Genomic DNA, 22,829 nt, shown 5'->3' with positions numbered 1-22,829 from the left:
GAAGCCTATAAATATCGTTGCAAGGTACCGGAGCTTTTGCCCGTGGTAATAATGTCGAACTTTGACGTCATGAATGCGCAAGATTTTGAGGGGTGATTGGGAACGTCATAGAGAATACGGTTAGGAGAGATGAACGAATGCTCATCATCTCCTAGTTTAAATGCTGGGAGCTATTCGAGGTTCAAACAGAGTGGGGAAATGTTGTTGGGTACTAACCCAGGTGCATTCATTGTAAAAGTGCAGATATGGTGTTTTGATCGATGGCATATGGAGTCCCTACTCATCCATTCATCTGGTAAAGGCTGAAGATTCATTCCGCACTTTGAGCCACATCTGCCATTGTTTGGAGACCAAGCCCCTCGGTTCAAGGCGTGTGGCCGGTGTTGGTTATGCTCTGTCCGGTCATGATGGCAACATGACGACACCCGTTTCCAGCTCCTTCCCGCGACGACATGAAGGTGCTGTGCATTCGTACATTTATTCGCACATTTATTCGCTTACGGGGGCCAGAAAATATAAAGACTTGTATTTACGAAATGTACGCTTTTGCCTTTGACGGACTTGTAGATACGTATACCTCCTGCTTTACCCTTGCTGCAGCGAATGGAATCATAGCAGCTGTTATTTATACAAAATCTAGAAATCCCCCAGAGCTGTCAAATTCATACTTGTCGAATGGGACTCTTCTGTGAAACTTTGTTTTGCCCACTTGGCAAAGCCACACGAGATTGTCTGTTCCGCACTGACCTACCGAGGTCATGATCAACTTTGGCAACACCCTGACGCCATGAAATGGTCTCGGGGACCAACGGCGTACCACATTGAGCCCGGCCCTTTTAACTTGAACCTCGCCAGAATCCAGCCAGCATATTCCGCATGTCGACGCAGCACAACTTTACCATTACACTCTGCAGAGTCCAATATCGCGGCACCAAGCCCGCCTACGGAATGACATTCTGCTATTGCCCAACATGCCGACTACTGCACGGCGCGCCCTTTGCTCCGTGGGCAAATCTCCAGCGGCAGAGCTTGGAGTGGATTCGAGATGAACATGTCGTCGAGGCCAGGTTTTCCGACTTTGCTACGCGCACGTTTTGCAGGGCGTGTCGTGCCCCGATGACCATGGTTTACGAGGCGGCGCCAGACGAAGCTGGCATCGTGGCAACAACCATGGACGAAGCCAAGTCTAGTGGTGCTATTCCACGGGTCGAGCGCCACGTACATGAGCGTGACCGGCCAAGTTGGTACACGATATCGGATAGTGGTGCTCAGTATGAGGGCTTGCCGGGGGACATGAAGCACGTCAAGACGTGATGCTGGGTTTGTTTGTGTCCACCGGACATGAGCAAAGATGCCAAATTGCGCAACGAAACAGCGCCCTTTATTTTTCAACTATCCAAACACTGGCTGGCCAACTTGAAACTCCTTGACTCCTTGCAACAGGCTCGGCCGTCTTGAATCCTTCGTGTCCGGTTATCGCTGCGGATGAGCCCTAGTGTATCAGCCTTTTGCGCACAGAACTCGTCGCCGGTTATAGAATGCGGACTTACGCAATGACTGCTGTCATTAGAAATGACATCGGCCTCACATCGTCCATCGCAGCAAGTGCCAATGGGACCGAAAGCGGTTTCACAGAGGGCTCCGTATGGAAGACATTGTTTTCCTCCGATTTCTCCAGCCCGCATAGGGCTCGCTGTAGCTAACTGGGCTAAGCTGGCCACAATGGCTGTTGAAATCTTCATGTTTCTGAGCAAGTGCTTGATGCAAGATGCTCAGCTCTGGATGCGAATATTGTCGGTATTTTACTGTAAGCCCTGATACAACGCGATTTGGACGTGACAATGGTATGATGAAATGAGCTGGCTGTCGATGCTAGCTTGAAAGGATGGGGGTCGACGTTCCTTTGTACTTGTGTTGACGAGTACGTCATCAGTTGGTCGTGCAACAACATTGAAGCCGGGCATTCTCATCTAGAAGGTCCGAATTAGGTTACAAGGTTCAAACTAGGTTGCAAGGTTCAAATTAGCAGCCTAGCTAGTCAAGCAGGGACCAAATGCACGTTCAATGCGATCCATAGCCGTCCATGGTGACAACTTGTCCATGACGCAGGGTATATAGTCGGAGTGGTTGGGGACGAGAGCAATGCCAGACCAGTAGACGCCTCGCAGGTTCTTCGTTCTCGGAAGACTAGGTATCACGTTGGCGGCCGCGCTACGCCATGCGAACAGCCCACGGTACGGAAAATGGCTGGCGTTGGCAATGATTTGCTGCATTCTGTCTTGGGTCTTGTAGAATTCTGATTGACTCCGAATTTGTTGAGCCAGTTTCACGAGAAGGTCTGATACATGACTTGCAGAGACATGCGAGTTATGAGTCCCATGACCGGCTCTAGGGAGAGATGCAATATAAATGTGTACCTGCTCCGCACTTAATATGTAGCTTGCCGGTATATCGATCGGTAGATCTATCCATGATGTTCCATGGTGTGGCATTCGATACCCCCGGCTACAACAACAGAGACTGCTGCATCCAAGCAAAACACGTCTGCTGCCATGTCCCCCTCGAAACCAAGGCCAGTCTAAGCGTGGCATGACGATGTTCACGTACGGGCTATAAAGACCAGGAAGTTCCGCCAACTTCTCCCAGAGAATGATTGATGCCGGCGATGCTAGACGTCCGCCGCCGTTTTTTTGGCTCTCAACCACCCGCGTCTACTGAGCAACTGGTTTAGTTGAACGGATCAATCGACCATGTTGTCTCAGATGTTCAGAGAAAGGCGCACGACTGTCACGGGGAACACGCTGCTGGGCAGTTCCCATTTTTCTCAAGACGAATGGGCCAACGGGTCGTACCCCTGAGGATATCAGAAGCGCTGTTACCGACACTATCCAACTAATTCTTCAATGTAGAAAGACCATGAGGCCATAGCGTTACGTATAATTGATATTCCTTCGTCGACAGTTGTTAATGAGACATTTGTTAGCCATGATGGGTTCAACAAGAACGGCCAGAAGAGATCAAGTGTCAACGGAATATAAGGGGGTGTAGTTGCTGTTCAATTAGAGCGCGTTCTCTTTGTGACATTGAGCATGATCGCCCCAACTCGCCTTAGTATAAGCTTTCTCACTAGGTTAAGGTTACCTTGTACTTTTATGCGAATGCAAAGAAAGTGTGTTCAATTAGTCGCAAACCGTTTTCGTTTACACAAGTGATTTTATACTGAGGGCCGGAATTCAACCTGGCTCCTCATTTGATTTCAACACAGAGCAGCACGACGGGCACCCATTACCAGTAATGAAAACGTCAAAGATAATAAAACATATCTATACGATGCGTATTAGTCTATATTGTAATGTTCAAGCTATCCCGGCCTCTTGCTTTTCTGACGTGGCCGCCCCCAGTGCAGAAATAACACTACCGCCTCTCTAACAATATTAGTAACTGGAGGGTCTTTTCGAAGTAGCTAGGCATGCTAGGATTGTATTTGACAAAGTTCTTTAAGAACTTATTAGAGAGAGTAGGTCTATTTTCACCGTCCCAGGCAAAACTGTTCTACCGCGCGACTAATCCTCATCGACGCATCATCTACCCGTGTATGGAAAAAATTGGCCACTAGAAATACCAGCGCGTAGGTAAATGCATTTCCTAGAATAATGCCCAACAGCCACTGCAGCGTGCTCTCTCGACCAAAGTACGCCCACAGCGCTGGCGTAACAGCCTGGCCCACCATGTGCAATACAGGACCATGCACAATATACAATGAATAGCTTATCCGGCCCAGATGCTGGGCCCATCTTGCCAAGAAGGGCTTCTGCAGCACCGACGAGCTGGAGACTGCCCCTGCCCCGTGAACGATTATCTTTCTATCGCCGAAGCTCTCTGGCAAGGCGGATCCGATCCGGCGTATCCGGGACTGTCGTTGATATTCACGGCCGGAGCTGAGAGCAGATATAGACTTGAGACTAGAAACATGGAGCAAAACGACCTCCCACGACCCCAGCTGAAACTAAATCGCATGAGACACAAGAACAGGATCCAGCGAGCCACAGGGCGGCAGCGACCCAAGGCAACCCAAACCAGCATGAGAGTCAGAGATGCTCTGACCTCGTACGGAACCGTCCACAGGTGCGGGTCGGACTCATTATAATACGGCTACACGACCGATGTGCTGAAGTAGGTCCAAAGATTGAAAATGCCGGTTGTGTGATGCCACCAATCCGCCAACTGTGCCGACATGGTCGGCTGTCGATTCGGGTGATTTGGCACTGTGAACAAATGGGCCTCGATGTTTGCTTGTGAAGGCTCCCACCAGCCTAGGCGTATAGAACTGGCCGAGATGGGAGTTGCGACGAGAGGGGGAATATAGAGCCGGATCCCACGACGCATCACGCTCGAGCTTATCGACACGAATAGCTTGTCCCACTGCCTCCCGTGTATCATGGCATTGACATGGCAGCCAATGACGAGCAATACACAGACCATGGCATGCCCGGCATGATTTAGCCGTATAAATGGAAATTGTGTAAACGAATAGCTTTTGCCATTATAGCCGTAGCCTGCTTCAATATCAACAATATAAGCCCAGATTGTATGAAAAAACATGACGATTGGGCGGCTATTCCTCGCATGTCATCGAGAACGATGTTTAATGGAGTCATGGTGAATTTGGTAGTTGGTCTTTGTCTTTAGGGGTTGAAGTTGTATGGAAGAGCTGCAGTTTATTAGATTTATTAGAGCAGTATCTGAAGATAGGATCCATGGCAAGCATGATGAGCCCACAGTGTCAGATTGAGAATAGCGACGCGGGACTGAAGAGACGATTGGATAGTGGTTGAGGTAGTGCCTATCATGTTTTAACAGCACAGCCTGTGGCATGCAGTCGATTGCAAGCAGAAACAAGGTTATAAGTATCTGTATACTGTGACACCTTTACATGCTCGAGTAAGCGAGTGGCCTGGCGAGGATCGTGTTGCATGTACTGCAGCCATGCCGGCCAAGAAATACCACGCGCCTCGGCAGACATGCTACACTCACTGTAGCATACGTAAAAGTGTAATGCACAGGGGTATGTAGCTAGTTATGCCAAAGGCAAAAAGCAACGTACCCATTGGAGAGGACGGCCCTTATGAGGACCATCTCTGCCAAAGTTTAAATACGTAATCAACTTGGGGTTTTTGTTTCACGCCAGAAGACATCACATAAAGGTGAAACAGGTTGGGGCCCACGTGTCACATACAAGCCGATTGATAACCTTGCGAGCTGGCATATATTAATTGTGGCGGGCTTGTATCTGTTAGACTCTTGATCCTAGACTAGAAGACCTAATCCTCCGCCACCAACTCTCCTCGGCGACATGTCCAAGCTCTCAATCTTTGGCCATGACGGTGTCCTTGAATATTGTTTCACACTGACTAACTAGTTTCAGTATCGGCATAGTAAAAAAAACATTTAAAGCATCTTACTACCTTTCAAGTCCGCCTCAGGCCGAGCGACACCGAACACTCTTGACGGTATCAACCACCCACCCGCAAAAGTATCTGTAGCCGTCCGAGTCGATGGTAGCGATATAGCCTCCGTCGCAGCCGTTGGATTTGTAAATGTCGCAGGTAACTCCCTTCCTCGTAATCGCAGAGCAGGCATTAAAGTTGACTTTGCTCACGCACGTGTCCATGGCGCCGACGTTGGAGTATTTTCCGTGGCAGTTATAGTTGCGGTACAGTGCGATCTCGCCCTCGTCGGGATACGCGGTATAGCTGCTGCATTTGGCCATGGCTACGCTGACCGAGCCAGCGAGGGCAAAGACTAGTGAAGTGAATCGCATCGTAGCAGGTCGAGATGGGCTTGTGCCACAGTTTTTGGCGTGCTTAAATACGAGATGAGAAAAAAGAATAGTATTCGTTCTGAAGTGCGCATCGTCCCACACATATTGAAATATTCGTGCCACAACCCACTTATTTGGAGCTCGCGGACTCACATAACCCTATAGTACCCTTATTATATCTTGTGAAATATAGGAATGTAATGGGCTGGGCCTTGAGGTGGCTCTCGTGTATATGGGAGCAGTTGTCCCGACACGGGCTGGTTCGGGGCGAGCCGCTATACACTATGAAGTCTGTTCTTAACGGATCGAGATTGAAAGATTGGGACTACAATATCTATATACTTGATAATGTCAGCTTGGAGAGGTGGTCTATCTGTCGCCGCAAGGAGACAGGCCCTAGGTTTATAAGACTTTGCATCCCCATATAGGACCCCTTTTTTTCGTGAACCAATCAGCCGGAAACTTGATTCGCCAAAACATGTATAGTCAGCTGTTGGACGCACAAAGTAACCTGGCACAAGACTTGCTAGGTTCCATGTGAACATATTGACAGTGCATTATAAGAGGCCGGCGTGAAGAGCGGGGTGGTAATATGGCAACATTTGTGAGCGACGCCGCGGCTCATTTGGTTCGACACCTGTGGGTCATGGAAGGCAAGGAAAGAATAACGCAACCCATTGTTCAGTTTCTCTCTTTTGAACTTTGAATAGCTAGATATGCTCAAGTCGGATTGCCCGTCTCTCGCGTCCGCCCAGACGCGAGATTTGGAGACTCTTGTCAAAGTATGTCTGATCTGATTCAAAGTCTCGGCGACTCACCGCTCCTTCTAGCCCAGGATACTTGTGGCTCGGCATTAGCATGGCATACGGGTGATTTTTGCGAGACGTCGAGGCATTACTGCCAGCCATGCCTATGATCTTCTGTCCATGGGCCGCAAGACGAAGCGATTTCTTCGCTTCCATTAGTTCAACTAGGCGCTAGGCTAGCTTCAGGTTTTTTTAGGTTGAGCGCGGGTGAGATACGGCCACGATGTTCTTCTCTTCGAATTCCCGAAACTAGATGCTTCACCGGCACCCAAGGAGAAACGGGAGTCACATCACACACGTCTTGCAACGACATTCATGTAATGTCCGTCGCTATGCCTACTCCCCATGCTAGAGAATTCTCAGTCACAGCATCTTACGGTAGTGGATGTCAACGGAATATAAGGGGCTATAGTTGCTATTCAATTAGAGCGCGTTCTTTTTCGTGATAGTGGATCTGCCTCTGGGGTACAAACTCGGGTGCAAATCAGTATAGGGTCCAACAATTGGGGGTGGTAGGACTATGTCCCCTTTATCCGCTGAGGATCTCCTCACGGAGTCGGATGGACGCAGAATCAGGATTTGGGATACTGCACGGGTCTGCAAAAGGGGGTCTGTTATTCCCTGCCCGTCGCCGTCAAAAGCGGCGCCAAATGTCGCCGAGTTTGGAGGTCAAAACCATAATACTCGACTTTATTCCATAACAACTTGTGCAACTTTTAGGCCGCTTCTAATGGTACTGCCAGAGACAGAGACACCTTCTGCCATATTATTTTTTATTCAGTTATGCATCCAGGTCAATGCAATAGCACAAGGGCTTTCCGCCAGAGACAGTTGATGCTAACCAGTTGATACAGAGCGTATGGCCCGCCGCAAGCGTGGTGAGGAGGTTTTCAGCGACGAGGACGATATTTAAGCTCGTTTATACCCCAAAGTTACTGTAATAATCTAATAACGTTCCGCCGCCTTCTTTCTCATGACATTTTCTCCATTTTTATTTAATTTTCCTTTATACGGTAATGAGAGGGATGGTAAAGTTTTTAAAAGTTATAATGCGTCCTGGGATATGATTGGCATGCTCGGGCCACCAATAGAGATGGCCTTCTACTTTGATGAAAACAAAGCATGTGCCTACACAGATTTCTCGAAGCAGCGATGGAGGGACGGCCTTGATGAGGGCATAGAGATGCCTTTCTTCTGGCCTTGCCTTGTTCTTACATGACTATATTTTTATGGAAAATGGCATTTATATATAGAGTCTTTTCGATGAAAGAGAGGAGAACGGGCCTTGAGGTACAATCTCATGTTTGAAACGGTATATTCTCTGCAGAGTCCGTGGAGCATGGGGTTTGAGATAGCAGGTCAGGGGGTCTAGAGTAACGCGCGACAAAGCATGCAATAACATGGGATGAGGCCTGATATGTAATATTTGTTAGACACGAGGTGAGAGTTTGAGTTTATAGCGGCGACAAGGTAACAGAGTATAAAGCCAGACATGATTATCGAGATACAAGTACAACTTGCGGCAACTGCCCAGGCAATTATACGGGTCTTTCTTTCAATTCATTAGACCATCATACTCAAGTATATCTTTATGAAGCGAGTTTTCATTCTTTTACTTTTTGCAATGTCATTTGAGATTTGATTTCCGTTATCCCAGGTCACAATGGAATGAACTTGGATGTGAGGTCCATGCTACCGTACGGACCGAGTGAATTTCCATCAACTCATGATTACTTGGCAAGCAGCTGTATCTATCCCCGCTGCTGTTCCAGGTTGGATTTATGCAATTTCGTATCACACATAAGAGGGCCTTCTTCTCTGGCGAGATACTTGAGTCATCTAGTCGTGGTCGCTGCTAGGAAGTCGCGTCTGGAATCATTTCTTCCCCCCATTCAAGAGTTCAAGGGAGATGAAGACAACACTTGGCTCTCTATCGTAACAAGACGAGGTCTGAGGATGACACGATTGTCTTGCAACGTCAAATACTCGCGGCAATCATGATATTAAAAGTTTTCTCATGTAGACTGAAGGCTATCACAATCTGGAATTTCTGGGGCTAGGCTGTTTTGCCAGAGAAGTAGACGATGGAGCACACGTTTGCACGGATATTTATGTTGATGCGTCCCGCCATCTATTTGACCCTGTCTGTACTCTCAATGGTCACAAGATGTAATAGTTTTTGTTGCAATCATTGCTACTGCCGCTGCCTGAAGTCTAATAGTTTTCTTCAAAGGAGCTGTCCTGCTTGTGACTGCTGACTTCACTTTTGCCACCTTGGCTCAACATTCTCAGCGGGGAGCCATGGACAGTATTCTAGTTCTATTTACCTACGACCTGGTGAGTCGGCTTTGTTGATGAGAAGACTGATATTGGCCCTCCTCCTATTCCATCAGGATATATCCAGAGTAGGCGCAGCATAAAAAAAACTCGTCAGCTGTCAGACTCCCGTCCCCCCTCGCTCTCAGTAATTTCTTCTTCCGATTCATCTGACCTCGAGTCTCTCCGGTAATCGTGCCACTGAATTTTCGCCGCGGCTTCTTGAGCAGAGATGCGTTTCTGAGGTTCATGCTGCATGAGCCCTTCCATCACGCCTAGGAGACACGTCAATGCCTCATAGTCGTCTTTCATGTGGTATTCGTCTTCGTCACTGCCATAGGACTTTTCTGCGTGAGAAATGATAGCCAATCTGCGCGGCTCAAAGCTTTGATCGAGACGTTCGAATGCGTTGTCCGCTACCATCAACATGAGTCAAAACATCCTGGTGTCATAGGCTCTGGTCAGAACTTACGCAATGGTTTGTACTCTGTGCTTTCCTTTATCAATTGCAGCCACTTCGCGTGCCACTCTGGCCTCAACGGACCGATGACTTGGGTCTGTTTTTGGACCTCACTTGCATCATCACAAGAGGGGAACCCAAATGGTGACATTTGATAGAATAATACGTGGATCTAGAAGTGAGACCTGGTAAGGCTACCAAGCCTGCAAGTCGGATAGGGGTGTAGGACAAGTGGACTGACTTACGACGCAGCCTGCCCTCCATAAATCATGGTGGTAGTCGATGGAACCGACGAAGAAGGTTTCGGGGGATCTCAGGTCGAGGGGTTGAGCAAGACTAGCTGCCGTTGCCGTCTCACTAGTCAAGAAAGATTCTCCCCAGTCTACTAACCTGACATCCTCCTCTGCATAGTCATACCAACCGTTCCAGGAAGTCGCGGCTACGACATGCTTTGGAAGGTAGCTCGGCAACGGTTCGGTCCCTGTGTACTCGGCGACGATGGGATCCCCCCCGGGAATCTCCTGAGGTTCCTCGTCATCTTCGAGGAGCTGGTAGCATGTGAAAACCACATTACCTGAAGATATGTCTGCAAATTTTAGTCTTCGATTCTTGAATCATGTGGGCAATGGGATGAATAACAGACGATACCTCCATGTACTCTCCCGGACTCTTGGACCATATGAATTGCTTCTAGGAGCTGTCTAGAGGCCCTCAAAATGGTATCGGGGCGAAAAAGCTCCTGAATGTCATAATCATTGTAGTTATTGACCAGAAAAGATAAAGTTGGTCCGAGGAGATCGGTTACAACGCAGGTGTGCGTGCCGTTGGGTCCATGGTGCTGGAAAGTGTCCAAAAGCCGAGCGAAACACGGTGGGCTTGATGGATCGCTCGACGCATGATTCTGTTCCAGAATCCTCAAAGCTCTGACATCCTTGTCATCGTCCAAAGACTCCGTTGAGACGTAAGCCTGTTTAATTTTCAACGAGGTCCAACGCCTGCGAGAAGTTAGCCTCGCGCACTGCAAAATAATCCGCGTACTTACCCAACGTCGTTGTCTCTCGCTAGCCAGACGGTCGAGTATCCCCCGTGTCCAAGCTTATTTCTGACTGTATACCGACCGTTGTGAAAAGTATCGCCCAGTGCTACTGGGTGAAAACCTCCCGGAACATAGCGGTCAATTCGTTCATGGGGCAATACCTGTGCAATATCCTCGTATTCGTTCCACCAGCCATAACCAGGAGCGTATTTCTGGGGAGGCGGCGGTGCTTGCTTTGAGACGTCGGAAGGCATCCTCGGCGAGACTGGAAGGGACGAGCGAGGACTGCGATGCGTTGGATGTTCTGGAGACGGAGGAAAACAGAGACAAAAACCTGGGGGTGCCAAAGTACCGAAGTACCTAGTACCTTTCGTGTAACGACGACGACGACGGAACCAACAACACAACACCCACTCCCCCTTCTTTATTTCATCATACTATTACATTCTAGACTTGTTCAGGATACTGTTCGATAATCGAGCTACGATATAGACGGACTTTGTCGAGATATATTTGCTTGATTTAGTATATATGGATATGCCACAATATACACCAAAGCAGTACATGTGTGTATATATCAGAGTACTTATGATTACGTCGCTTAAAGATAAGCGCCCATACAATACCCCGACCTTGCTGGTGGATACTAGGAAAGAGGACTCAGACGACAGTCTCCCAACATTGAATCAAGGTCCGGTGACATATGTCCCGACCTCAGGTAGATCTATGCTCGGCCCGTGCTTTGCATTTGCGGCACGTTGGTTATGCCCAGTTGCATCGTCCTCTTTAATGTCACGATAGAGCAGATAGAGTAAGAACTGAACGGCTTAAAAGCTCAGTCACGATAGAAAGGAAGAACTAAGCTGGTAAAACAACAGAGCAAAGCGGACAAGATCTTCTGATATACAAAAGCGCCGTCACGAAGCATACGAGCACCAGGCAGTCTGCCCTCCCACCCTTACGACATATCTGAGCTAGACCATCTGTTTTCCAGTCATGACTTCTAATCGACGCACGGGTAAAAAGCCCGTCTTGACCGAAAGCGTCAGTGGCCGTTTCCTTTCAGGCCAATGATATCGTGGCATGCCAAGAGGAGGGCATGCATGGTGTTGCTCGCTCGCACAACACCACCAGTGCCCGACAACATATGGATCGCCTGAACAACAGACAGATGCGGCGTGCAGGATTCCTCATCAAGACTCAGTTTAAAAATATTCCAACAGCGTAGAGTTAACAGTCAAAAGAAGACGTAACTATTGTCACAGGCCACGCTACCGGCATGCGCTGCGTCGATGTGGCAGCCGCGGTGCTACCACGGCAAAACAGGAGCCGATGCTCGGTGGTGACAAGTTATTCTGAACTACAGCAGTTCCTTTGCCAAGTTGAAAACAACTGAAATACTTTCAACGCAAGCCCTGCATGCGTGACTAGGGTCAAAGGGTCTAGAAGTGTTGGAATTGTTGTTGCTTGTTGGTTGATGACGAGGCAGAACCAGCGAATACAAGGCAGAAGATATAATTGGACCGAACAGTCAGGGGACAGAAAGTGGCCCTGACGCTCTGAATCCATGCGTCGGGGTGTTGGATGAGGAGTGCAACAACTGACCGTGATCTTCTTCCATGGATTGACTCTTCGTTCGTTGTCCTTCAGAAACGCGCAACAAGCTTCATTTCTAGTCACACTCTGCTATATTCTAAGGTCCTACAAGCTTGTAAAAGACCCTGACGTAATTCTGATATTCAAAGTAGCGGTGATTTATGCATTGCCTGTAGTTCCAGCAGCTGCGTAGCTCAACTGTAACTGCAAGTGATCAAGGTGTGTTGAATGTAAAAACCTCTTTTACTCGTTCCTTTCGAAATGAAAAGTCATCGCCACTATGCACGGATACGACATTCAAGTAATAAAGCAAAGGGTAGGAATACTATCAAGCCTAAAGATTTCCCAGCCGAGACAGAGCAACTTGGCGGAAGAGCCGCAGCTGCGGAACTCCAGGCAAAAGCGCGGGCTAAGACAGTCACACCTGTTTGACTGCCAAGAACAAAGGAGGCGGTGGCTGCATAAAGTGTATAAAGTAGCTCTCGAGTGTTTGGTGCTGCTCTTACAGCAAGAGGGGGGCCATTTCACAAAGGCTGGTCAGTCAGCCTGAATTACGTGTTGGTGAATGAAATGTAGGTAACAGATGATTCGTGCAGAGATAGTTTCTTGAGCCTCAATGGATCTGACACGTCAGAATCATTCCGGACATCCGCCAAAGACGACAGATGAGTCACCCAAATACACGGACCAGCTGCAGTGTCAGCGTGCTGAACACACGGGAAAGCAACCGCGGTAAGCGATAATGCCTCTTGCAAGCCGAGCACTCTTGTGTAAAGGGGACCAGTTGGGCCCCAATTTTCGAGAGATCCCCGGAACAGTGGGATTGATCTTACTAGATATAATACAGAAACCCAGTATTCCACTAAGCAGAACCGCGTGTTCTGTACCTTGGGTTGAATTTTCTGCAATTGTGTTAAAATTGATCCGTTTCCTAGACGGATTGAGCAACGCGTTCTTTAATATTGATCACAGTTTGTCTGTAGGAGGCCTTTAAGAAGTCTGGACTTCATAACGAGAAGGTTGCCGTTGACTTCATTGCCAACTGCTGCGGGATATGCGGAAGTCGTCAGCCTGAAGTTTAGAGCCATGCACTTGGGTTAGGCGACTGATACATGGGCACCCGGGTGCCCAAATAGACTAGCGCACCCAGGTGCCCAAATTATGTCAGCACTCCTCTAGCGCTGGGACAGAACCTGTGCCCCAGCATGTTCCTGCAGCCACTGCACATTGCAGCGCCAATCAGATTGATGAAACATGGATCAGGCAGCATTCCCTGACGACGTTCTTCCACCCGAAGGCACATATGAATCACGCGAGTCCTTACTTGATGCTATCAATTCTTGGGCGAAACCTCGAGGGTACGCATTTACAACAGGGAAATCCCTCAAGACACCAAATGGCAGAGTCAGAGTAATATTCGCTTGTGATAGGAATAAACCTCCTCCAAGCCCTTCTACTGATCGAGTGCGACGCACTTCGAGCCGAAGAACTGGCTGCAAGTTTTCAGTTCTAGCCAAGCAATCGCTAGATGGTAGTACATGGGTCTTGAGCCATCGACCAGACATCGAATGTGCTAAACATAATCACGCGCCCAGCGATGATCCTTCTGCACACCCTGCCCACCGCAAGCTTGTGGGAAAAGATGCGGCGATCGTCTCCAAACTCGTGAAGTCTGGAACTGCCCCTCGAGAAATAAGGACCTACCTCCATAACCACTCAGAAACACTTGCAACTCAGCGGGATATATACAACCGGATTGCGGCAACCAGGAGAGATCTTCGCGAAGGCCAGAGCAGCATTCAAGCCCTAGTCGACCAATTAGATAACGAGGGCTTTTGGTGTCGCGTCCGCTTGGATGTAGACAATCGACTGACGGCTATCTTCTTTGCCCATCCTGACTCTGTGGCGTATTTACAATGCAACCCGGACGTATTATTGCTGGATTGTACCTACAAGACGAATAAACACGGTATGCCGCTACTCGACATGGTCGGAGTAGATTCTAGCCAGCGGTCGTTCTGTATCGCATTTGCATTTCTATCCGGTGAATCGGAAGAGGATTACTCTTGGGCGTTACAACATCTCAGGTCACTTTACCAGCGTGAACTTCCGTCAGTTGTCTTGACTGATCGATGCCTAGCTGCAATGAACGCTGCTGCACATTGGTTTCCAACGACCAAAGCGCTCCTCTGCCTCTGGCATGTCAACAAAGCGGTCCTCCAGCGCTGCCGGCCCTTTTTTGTGCAGAAAGAAAACGAAACCTCAGAGCGGGCAGAAAATGACACATGGGAAGAATTCTACACCTCCTGGCACTCGATTGTTGCTTCACCAAGTGAAAAGATATTTGACGAGCGCCTGGCCAAGTTTGAACTGAAGTATGGCGAAAAATATCCAGAGTGTGTAGGGTATATCAAGATGTATTGGCTCGAGCCGTACAAAGAGATGATCATTAAAGCATGGGTGGATATGCACTTGCATTTCGGCAATGTGGCCACCTCGAGGCAGGTGGCTTATACTATATGCAATTGACAAGACGCTAATGGAACGTTCCCAGGGCCGAGGGTATCCATTCACTGATGAAAGCACACATTAAGAAATCGAATTTGGACCTTTTCGACGTTTGGCAAGCCATGAAGCATGCCATCGCAAACCAACTCAAGGAACTTAAACATATTCGAGCTTCGCAACAGTTACGCACACCTCTAGATGTATCCGGGCTCATGTTCGAAGCAGTACGAGGTAGGGTTTCGCATGATGCTTTGCGCAAAGTCCAGGGGCAACGGCAGTTATGTCTACAAGAGCCACGTCAGATTCTATGTAGTCAGACTTTCACTTCGTCACATGGGTTGCCGTGCTCCCACACCCTCGAGAAGCTGGAAGAAGAAGCTCAGGGTCTTCTGTTAGAGCATTTTCACCCACATTGGCACTTAAAGCGAGGGGTGGCACTGCCAAAACCTGTTCTGGAACCTCGCCGGGCTGCAAACCAACTAAATAGGACTCAACCCTTAACGAGCACAAGACGCGAACCATCCGGTTTCGAGAGAATCCAGGGTAACAGAAAGGCTCCCACTTGCAGCGCATGCCACGTGGTAGGCCACATTATGACCTCGAGGTCCTGTCCGCTGAAGTTCAAGGGGTCGCCGGTAGTACCTCTGCCGGAAGCTCGAAGTTCAGTCACATTTTCAGGTGCCACGGCGGAAATGGCTCCTGCGGGTGTCTCTAAGGCCCCCCCGGAAATCGTGCCAACGACCCAGCAGTCGCAATGTTCAAATGCAGTGGCGGATGCCTTGGCAGAGATTGATCAACCCTCTTCCTTTGCAGCACGCATGCCACCCATCCGTTCATCTCCTCTCATGAGATTTAATACGTCGACTGACTTGGGGTCGCTTGCCACATCAAACAACGCGCCCGGCAGTCCGCCAATGTTGACCGTTGAAGGGCCAACGGTTGAGCAAGTCCAGTCTTTGTCTGGTGTCACCTTGGAAGAGCCGCGGTACGATTCCCCGGGTGCCATTTATGAGAGATATGTAGCTGCTAGAAATGCGTGGTACGCTGCGCAACCTGCTGGCAGCATCAAGACCAACCAGCAATATCGCAAAGCGATGGGGCTCCCACAAAGATACGACAAGCGGAGTTACGAGTGGTGCTTGGACTACAAACAAATGTCGAAGCATCGCGTCACTGCGACAGGGTCCAGAGAATGGACGAAAGAGGAAATGATGGCGTATCTAGACTGGAGCAACCAGGAAGATGAGCGGATTGAAGCCCAGGTCGCTCGGGAGATGGGTGATCATCCTTTGGCTAACAAGAGAAGAGGAATGAAAGAAATATGGAAGAGAATAGAGGTAGACAGTAATGAGCAACAAGCTTTGCACTCAGCGAATAGCGCGACGGAGGATTGCATTGTTGTCAAGTTGTAGATTAAACTGGAGAGAGTAACTAGTTGAAATGATCTTCCAGCCGGGTCTTGCGGGTCTGTCCCAGCGCTAGAGGAGTGCTGACATAATTTGGGCACCTGGGTGCGCTAGTCTATTTGGGCACCCGGGTGCCCATGTATCAGTCGCCACTTGGGTTACCCGGAAATCGTGTTCTGCAAAGCCGACATTAGCCAACGACCCGCTTGGTTCCGAGAAGGCCGGCGTCCGTTCTGTGCCCGTTTCAGGCGTACAGTGGGCTGTCATAAGTATTCGACCCCGTTGGAGATATTAAACGCCACCTGGTGGTCGAATACTTACGTCCACTAGCTATATTTCAGTGGTAAGAAGAAAGATGAATCACAAGGCGGTAATCTAACCGGGCTTAGGAGGTTGTCGAGAAGTTCAACAACGTATTGCCAGCAACAAACGATATAGAACGTCCCACCACGTTATTTCTACGCTGTGAAAATCTGTTAAGAACCTAACAGCCTAGCAATCGGAGCACCATAATGTTGAACCGAGCGGGGGGTGCAAGGAGGTAAGGATAGCGGAGTCCTCTCTGGGTTGGTTCTGTGCTTCTTCTCACAGTTAGACCGCGTATATTTGTATATAGTCTTGGATGTTAGTAATAAGAACGACGTATAAGAGAAATTGTGTCTCGGATGCTGATGGAAACAGCGTGCATCGCGTCTACGACGATCAACAGATGTCCAAGTCTTTTGGCATTAAGACATGACTAAAGACAGAGTTTGCAGCAGGGACAACAACAAGTAACAATTTCCTGAGGAAGTCCAGTAAATAACGAGGCTAATAACGTGATAGTTATGCTCCCACGTTATATTTCCTAGCAATGAGTTCTGAGTCTATGACATTCTGACCACTGCTGTGCGTAACCAAGATGCCTAGCTTGCTAGACATTTATGAGCACACTGTCGAGAGAGAACCAAGAAAATGAATCGTATGTTAAGAGGCTTCAAAGTGCCTCGTGCGAAAAAGGTAGCTTCGCGGGTCCTCGCTCGGGCGGGCGTAGAGTTCCAAGCAAGTTTCTAGACTCACAGCCTGGAATCCATACACTTCTCAGCACCGTAAAAGTTTGTGACAACGCCATTGTTTTGTGTCTCCTTTAAAGGCAAACTGTGCAGCCGTTCGTCGACATACGTCTTGAGGTACACGGTACTTGTTCGGCACTTCCGCACTGGAACAGGCCTCGTCTGCCTTGGTCGTCGCCGCCGGCTCAGGCTTAGGATTAGCAGGGGGATCCCCCATATTTTCGTTAATGAAAGAGATGTAGCGGCCGACTCTGGTATACAACATTGAAGCCTGACCACATAACTCGTAATTTTCGTCTCGGATGCCCCATGACGTGACGCCGATTACTTGTCCCGTTTCCTGGTCGATAAGAGGACTGCCACTGTCATATCGGCATGCATTCTTGCCATTTCCGCCGGCGCACACGAATGTATCTCTATCACCCTCGTCTTTATCAAGTTTCGCACAGACCCCGCGTGCGTGAATAGGAATAATAACCTTGGCCATGGTCTCAGCTGCATCGCCCATGAGACTGAACGAGGGTTCCTGTTTACCCCTTGGGTTTCTATAAGCATTTTCGCGGCAGTGCTAGGCTGTTACGGGTAGTTAATTAAACAGGGGCTGGAGTATAGGATGACGAATGCTACCGGACTGGTAATAGCATTATAACGGGAGGGTTTATTCATCCAGCACTCTGGCGAAATTAGCCTCATTTTGTGTGGGTGAGATGGCTTAGACGCCTGATGTGCTTCATGATTCATATCCAGGCAGGAACGCCGATTCGGCACAGACCACGCATATACTCGGCACATGAAGAATAGATGGCAAAGACGTCCAAGGATGGGTGGAAAGGGGTTGTTAGTTTGAGCTCCTTATATTAGAAGTCTCAGAAGTGACATGTTCTTTTACGTCGGCCTCGTTGAATGGATGCAACGGATTTTCCATGGTTAATCATGGCTTGGCCGGGTCCCCGGAGTCGGACCCTGGCTATCAACCGAACTAGCCCTGGATACCCCTCTATAATTTCCATACATATGTAGCCTTGCTATGCGTCTGCCAACCCCAGATCACAAGGTCAACGAACCAGTGTTGGGGGCAGAAGATCAGGTCGAATCTTGCCGTGTCATTCTCCCCCGTGTCACCGTTGGCGCCGGAGTCTATCCAGAACGTCTACCTTATCGCGTAGAATGTTGATACCGCTGCCTATAAGTCTCACTATAATCCAATCGTTCACATGGCTTGAATGTTGTAGAAGTAGTCTGTTGCTGTTGTCGCCCAATTATAGTTGCAGCGCCAGAAATAAACAATACATGGAAGAACTCGTTGTGGAGCCGTCAAGGTTGCAGCAGTTCGGAAACGCATATATTTGTATCAATATCTATGATAATAATATATATTCTCACCCCAAACTCTATCACCCCCCCCGCCTGCCATAAAGCTCTTTGTAGCATGCACAAAAGCATAGAAAGCCAAAAAGAAATAACGCCCACGAGGTCCTTGACGATAGCGCTCCAGCATTGTCGCCAGTTCCAAACCTCGGTCCAAACACGCCGTCCCAGCGATGGCGTAGAAGCACTGTCGCCGTCGAGAAAATGCACATCATGCTCGTCTGACAGCGGGTATAAACGCTGATGGGTATCATAACAAAACAATGCAGAGTAACAAAGATGGAACATCATACGTCAAGGGAAAGAAAAAAAAGCGAAATCAAAATGCGAGATTACTGCACCAGCGATAGCGTAGGAGCGTTGTCACTGGTGCATTCGGCTCACGAGGCGTACAGGCGTACGCCGAGAAAGAAATGTTAGGGCCCAGGTTCAGCCCCGTTGCTGATGAGGGAGACTGTTGAAGAGGCCGCTCATTATCCCGTGGCGCGACGTGTCAAGTTCGATACGCCCACTTTGACAGCCTACCAAATCCACGTTGATGCGTTTCCCGTCTGGCAGCCCCGTCCTCGGGCTCGTTCAATGCGTCGTCGTGAAGCTTTGTACTAGGCGGGCTACCAAACATTCGCAGCAACACCGTCATGACCAACGCGCTTGCGATGCTGAGACCCAGAATGCCAATCATGGTAAGGTTGCTCTTGCGGAACTGATGCGGGCCTTTAGCCGCATCTTCTGGCCAGCCTGCGTAGAGGGCATATGTTGTTGTTATGCTACCCAAGTTTCCCAAGCCGGAAACCAGGGCCGTGGCTGCGGCTACTCCGACCTCGCCGTGTCGACGCTGGAAAATCTCGGAGCTCCATGCCATGCAAATCGGCACCGTCGGGCCCAGGCCGAAGCCCACCATCAACAGGCCACCGTATCGAGCCCATCCGTTACTGGCAAACGTCGTGACGAGGAGCCCGGCAATTTGGATGCAGGCTGCGGCGGAGAAGAAGAAGGCTCGGAGGCGGTGGAAGCGGTCTGAGAGGGGCGTGACAATGACGATTGCAATGAGATCCATCTGGGAAAGATAAGTGGATTGTTTGAGGGGGGGCGGTGGGTAAACAGACCGACTTACGATCCAAATGGGCGCAAACAGTAAGCTCACTGTAATCGCACTTGCCGTGGGCTGAATTGCCGCGATAATGACTGAGCCGTATAATTGCGTTCCAATACCGACTCCCACCACTCCAAAGTACATCAGCGTCAGAGGCCACAGTCGCCAGTCCAGGAGTACCTGGACAAGATCCTTGATAGTCCACGGTCTGGGGTGGTAGACTCGACGCAAATCTTGATAATGAACAATTGCGTCGTCTCCGGTGAGAGCCTCGGGAGGATGTGGCAGCCAGCTAAGCCATTTTGACCGTTGTCGCACCTGTCCGGGAGCCAAGGGACGATCGGGCAGCCACCAGAGCAGCTTGAAGCTCAAGACAATACCAACCAGTCCGTAAATTAGGAACATCCAGCGAAAGCCAACCAGCCCGCCAAGACCATCCATGAGCTGAAAACCTGCCGATACAAGTCCGACGACGGCAGCAGATACCTGTGAGGCAGTAAAGTACATGCCAATTCTCTTGCCCGTCCTAGAGGGGGGGTAGAACAGGGTCAGGTAGTAGGCCATGCCGGGCCACATGCCGGCAATGACCATGCCGAGCAAGAAACGCAGCAGTTTTACGCTCCATGCACTTTGAACCGCGGCGAAGCAGGTCCCAACAAGGCTAGTGGCAAAGACGATTCGGGCCATCCATACTCGTGGATTGAGTCTGCTCATGACGAGATTGGACGGGAGGTCGAAGATGACATAGGACACGTAGAACAGAGCCAGGGCGGTTGACGTGTCTTTGGGCGTCAAGTGCAGGACTGACATGAGGTCGTGCTTGTCACTGACGTTCATGGTCTGCGCAATGCCAATGTTGGAACGGATGGCTGAGCACAAAAAGTAGAGAACCCAGAAGGCTATGTGATGGTGAGCTATGATTCAGCGTGACAGATGCGATGACCTACGTGGAATAATCCGCCAGTCGAGTTTCCTGGTCCGACAGGCAAGGTCAGTATGCATGGCCGCTATCGGGATGGAAGGAGACTGAGTCGACCGACCTGTACACTCGTTCCACCGTCTCAACGCCTTGATCCTGGCGGCTTCCACCGTGCGAGCAGTCGTCAACAGCTTCACAGCCCGCATCAGCTGCCTTGACGCGCGGGGCAGATGGCTCTGCGACCGAGCTTGTGGCCGTCTGTGACAGGGCCATTGTGGCCGATGCGAGGCCAATTGATGCGTGTCTAGCTAGCGGAACTGATGCTAGATGGAGTATACCGCCAGGTCAATATTTGCACGAGCAGGCAAGTTGCAGCAAACAAGAACACGAAAGAAAATTATGATGATGTGGTTGTGAAATCAAGTCTCGGCGCAAGCCACGAGAAGAAAACTTGAGCCGAACAACAATCTCAAGCTAGTTCCCAAAATGGCAAGGTGGCGTCTTGCCGCCTGCTTAATCCGAGCTGGCTTACCAAGGTACCCTTCGGTCCTTGAGTCCAGGTACAATATGCCGAGTGATGTAGTACAAACCGCAAAATAAACATTTAAGACTCTACTTGATAGTTGTTCCGCATCCGACTATACAAGTCTATATATTCGCGCTACCGGGTTGCGTTGATTTGCGCGGCAAAGCCCAATCTCGACCGCCGACACCAGACTGACGACGCGCCTTCAGCCCAGATTCTGGGTGCTTCATAAAACAGTACCAGCTAGCTTCAGAATCTCAGCGGCACTCTCGTCTGGTTTTTCCATGTTGACCCAGTGTCCAGCCCCGGGCACGAGAGTAGCGCCGCGCCAGCACTCCGGCTCAACGCTGACGCCTTGCTGCATTGCCTCGAGTCCCCCGGGAACCTGATACGTGCCCCAGTCTCTGAGGCCAGAAACGTACTTGGTGGGCATCTTGAGCTTCAGTCCAGCAAGACAGGAAAGATCCCTGGAGAGTTCGGGGTCAGTCAGCACGCGGTACCAAAGCAGCGGGCCCGTGAACGTGGTACGGGCGTATTCTTGTTCGTAGACGTCAATATCTGTATCAGTGAGCCATGGCGTGGCATGTAGCTTGGCTACTGTCTCCCGAGGTTCCTCCTCCATGTCGAGCGCAATATTCTCTCGCATCGTCTGGTGCGCACGCAGGACGTAGTAGTGCGGGAGGACGGCCAGCTCCGTCGCCGTCCAAGACGCCAGCGGTCGAGGAGGAATCTTCTGTACGTGAGCGCCAGACTTCAAGTGAAAGTAGCCCCTAAGAAAATCTCGCAGAGGGTGCCCGGTGGGATAGGTCCATTCATCTGATGCCGCGGCTGAAGCATTATACCACTTGTAATGCTTGCGCGGGGGGTCCAGCCTGGCCAGCAATGTATGCACGTCCGCGTCCTTGTCCTGTTCCCAGCGGGGTACTTTTGGATATTCAATTGCTGCAGCTAGTGTGTCTGCGGGCGAACTTCCAAAGGGACTGGCTGTGATGCCTTTCCATGTGTGCGCCATCAAGAGCAGAGACCCGACCATGTCCGGCCTCCTCAAGGCAGTGATGGAAGCCATGTACGCGCCGAGATCGTGGCCTACAAGAGTATGAATCTTTGTGTAACCCAAGGCATGGACTAGAGTGACTACGTCGCGGATTGCAGCCAACGGCCGGATTGCCTCGTCGCTGATACGACTTGAATCAGCACTGCGGGTGCGGCCAAAACCTCTCAAGTCAAAGGCGACAGCGTAGTAACCAGCGGCAGCTAGCTTCGGCAAGACGAATCGCCAGTCATATGAAAGGTTTGGGAAGCCATGGAGTAGTAAGATTAGTGGTGGAAGTCGTCGGTCGGCGGCCTCGGAATTTGGAGCCGGCAGTGATTCAAGAATGTGGAATTCGAGTCCGACTGGTGATGTGTCAACGAACCGAGAGGTAACGCCATCGGGTAGGTGCCAAGGCGGAAGCGTAGTGGGATCCATGGCCAAGATGAATGTTCGCGATGGATGTGTACTTTAAATCCATAAAATGTTTTAGACGTGTGCAGGGGGTGAAAGGGCGGGAAAATAGCATAATGAAACTATGTCGGGTGGTGCAGATGCATGTGAGATGACTTTTGGCACCAGCCACAGTAACATTGAAACTATCGATGCTTACACACCTAGTCGGCGCATTTTTTTTTCACTTATCTCATCACTTTTTGGATATTATACTCGTATCGCATAATGGAGGAATTGTTCTCTACTCACATAATGTTAGTTTAATAGAAACGTTTTTTTTTTTTCATCCTGACGAATTCCCGGCCGTCCAAGACCTGCGGCCTTGCCTCGTGTGCTCCCAACAAGCCGGCATCAGCGCCTGCCATGACAGAATCGAATGCGGCCTCGATCAAGGTGTCCTTGAGAGACGAGTCGACGTATTCAACCACGTATACCG

At 49.8% G+C, this 22,829-nt stretch overlaps 6 protein-coding genes across 7 annotated transcripts; 1 reads left to right on the top strand and 5 right to left on the bottom strand.

The window, feature by feature from the left end:
- Positions 1-876: 876 nt before the first annotated feature.
- On the top strand, positions 877-1,314 carry J3458_005915 (uncharacterized protein; the record flags this gene model as incomplete). Its single annotated transcript, XM_007813540.2, has 1 exon — positions 877-1,314. The coding sequence occupies one exon, from the start codon at positions 877-879 to the stop codon at positions 1,312-1,314; it is 438 nt and encodes a 145-aa protein (XP_007811731.2).
- A 3,969-nt stretch (positions 1,315-5,283) lies between these two features.
- On the bottom strand, positions 5,284-5,856 carry J3458_022501 (uncharacterized protein). The gene is made up of 2 exons (XM_007813541.2): positions 5,466-5,856; positions 5,284-5,411 (listed from the first exon to the last, which is right to left on the bottom strand). Exon 1 carries the CDS (start codon positions 5,819-5,821, stop codon positions 5,480-5,482), a length of 342 nt encoding a protein of 113 aa, XP_007811732.1. The 5' UTR covers positions 5,822-5,856; the 3' UTR covers positions 5,284-5,411; positions 5,466-5,479.
- Positions 5,857-9,057: 3,201 nt separating this feature from the next.
- J3458_005914 (uncharacterized protein) lies at positions 9,058-10,693 on the bottom strand (the record flags this gene model as incomplete). The annotated part of the gene is made up of 5 exons (XM_066119050.1): positions 9,058-9,359; positions 9,416-9,575; positions 9,649-9,989; positions 10,052-10,398; positions 10,446-10,693. 5 exons carry the CDS (start codon positions 10,691-10,693, stop codon positions 9,058-9,060), a joined length of 1,398 nt encoding a protein of 465 aa, XP_065976572.1.
- Positions 10,694-17,004: 6,311 nt separating this feature from the next.
- J3458_005913 (uncharacterized protein) lies at positions 17,005-17,488 on the bottom strand (the record flags this gene model as incomplete). The annotated part of the gene is made up of 2 exons (XM_007817336.2): positions 17,005-17,073; positions 17,111-17,488. The coding sequence occupies 2 exons, from the start codon at positions 17,486-17,488 to the stop codon at positions 17,005-17,007; spliced, it is 447 nt and encodes a 148-aa protein (XP_007815527.2).
- Positions 17,489-18,401: 913 nt separating this feature from the next.
- On the bottom strand, positions 18,402-20,774 carry J3458_005912 (uncharacterized protein). 2 transcript variants are annotated; one of them, XM_007817335.2, is made up of 4 exons: positions 20,503-20,774; positions 20,410-20,435; positions 19,484-20,361; positions 18,402-19,426 (listed from the first exon to the last, which is right to left on the bottom strand). In XM_007817335.2, the coding sequence occupies exons 1-4, from the start codon at positions 20,652-20,654 to the stop codon at positions 18,863-18,865; spliced, it is 1,620 nt and encodes a 539-aa protein (XP_007815526.2). In that variant the 5' UTR covers positions 20,655-20,774; the 3' UTR covers positions 18,402-18,862. The 2 variants fall into 2 exon arrangements, with proteins under 2 accessions (XP_007815526.2, XP_065976571.1); XM_066119049.1 differs by having other exon boundaries at positions 18,402-20,774.
- A 359-nt stretch (positions 20,775-21,133) lies between these two features.
- J3458_005911 (uncharacterized protein) lies at positions 21,134-22,375 on the bottom strand (the record flags this gene model as incomplete). Its single annotated transcript, XM_007817334.2, has 1 exon — positions 21,134-22,375. One exon carries the CDS (start codon positions 22,373-22,375, stop codon positions 21,134-21,136), a length of 1,242 nt encoding a protein of 413 aa, XP_007815525.2.
- Positions 22,376-22,829: the final 454 nt, after the last annotated feature.

The sequence above is a fragment of the Metarhizium acridum genome (assembly GCF_019434415.1).
Source record: "Metarhizium acridum strain ARSEF 324 chromosome Unknown scaffold_31, whole genome shotgun sequence".
NCBI lineage: Eukaryota > Fungi > Ascomycota > Sordariomycetes > Hypocreales > Clavicipitaceae > Metarhizium > Metarhizium acridum.
Note: the sequence above shows the minus strand (reverse complement) of the source record. Positions and strands in the feature narration are given on the sequence as shown.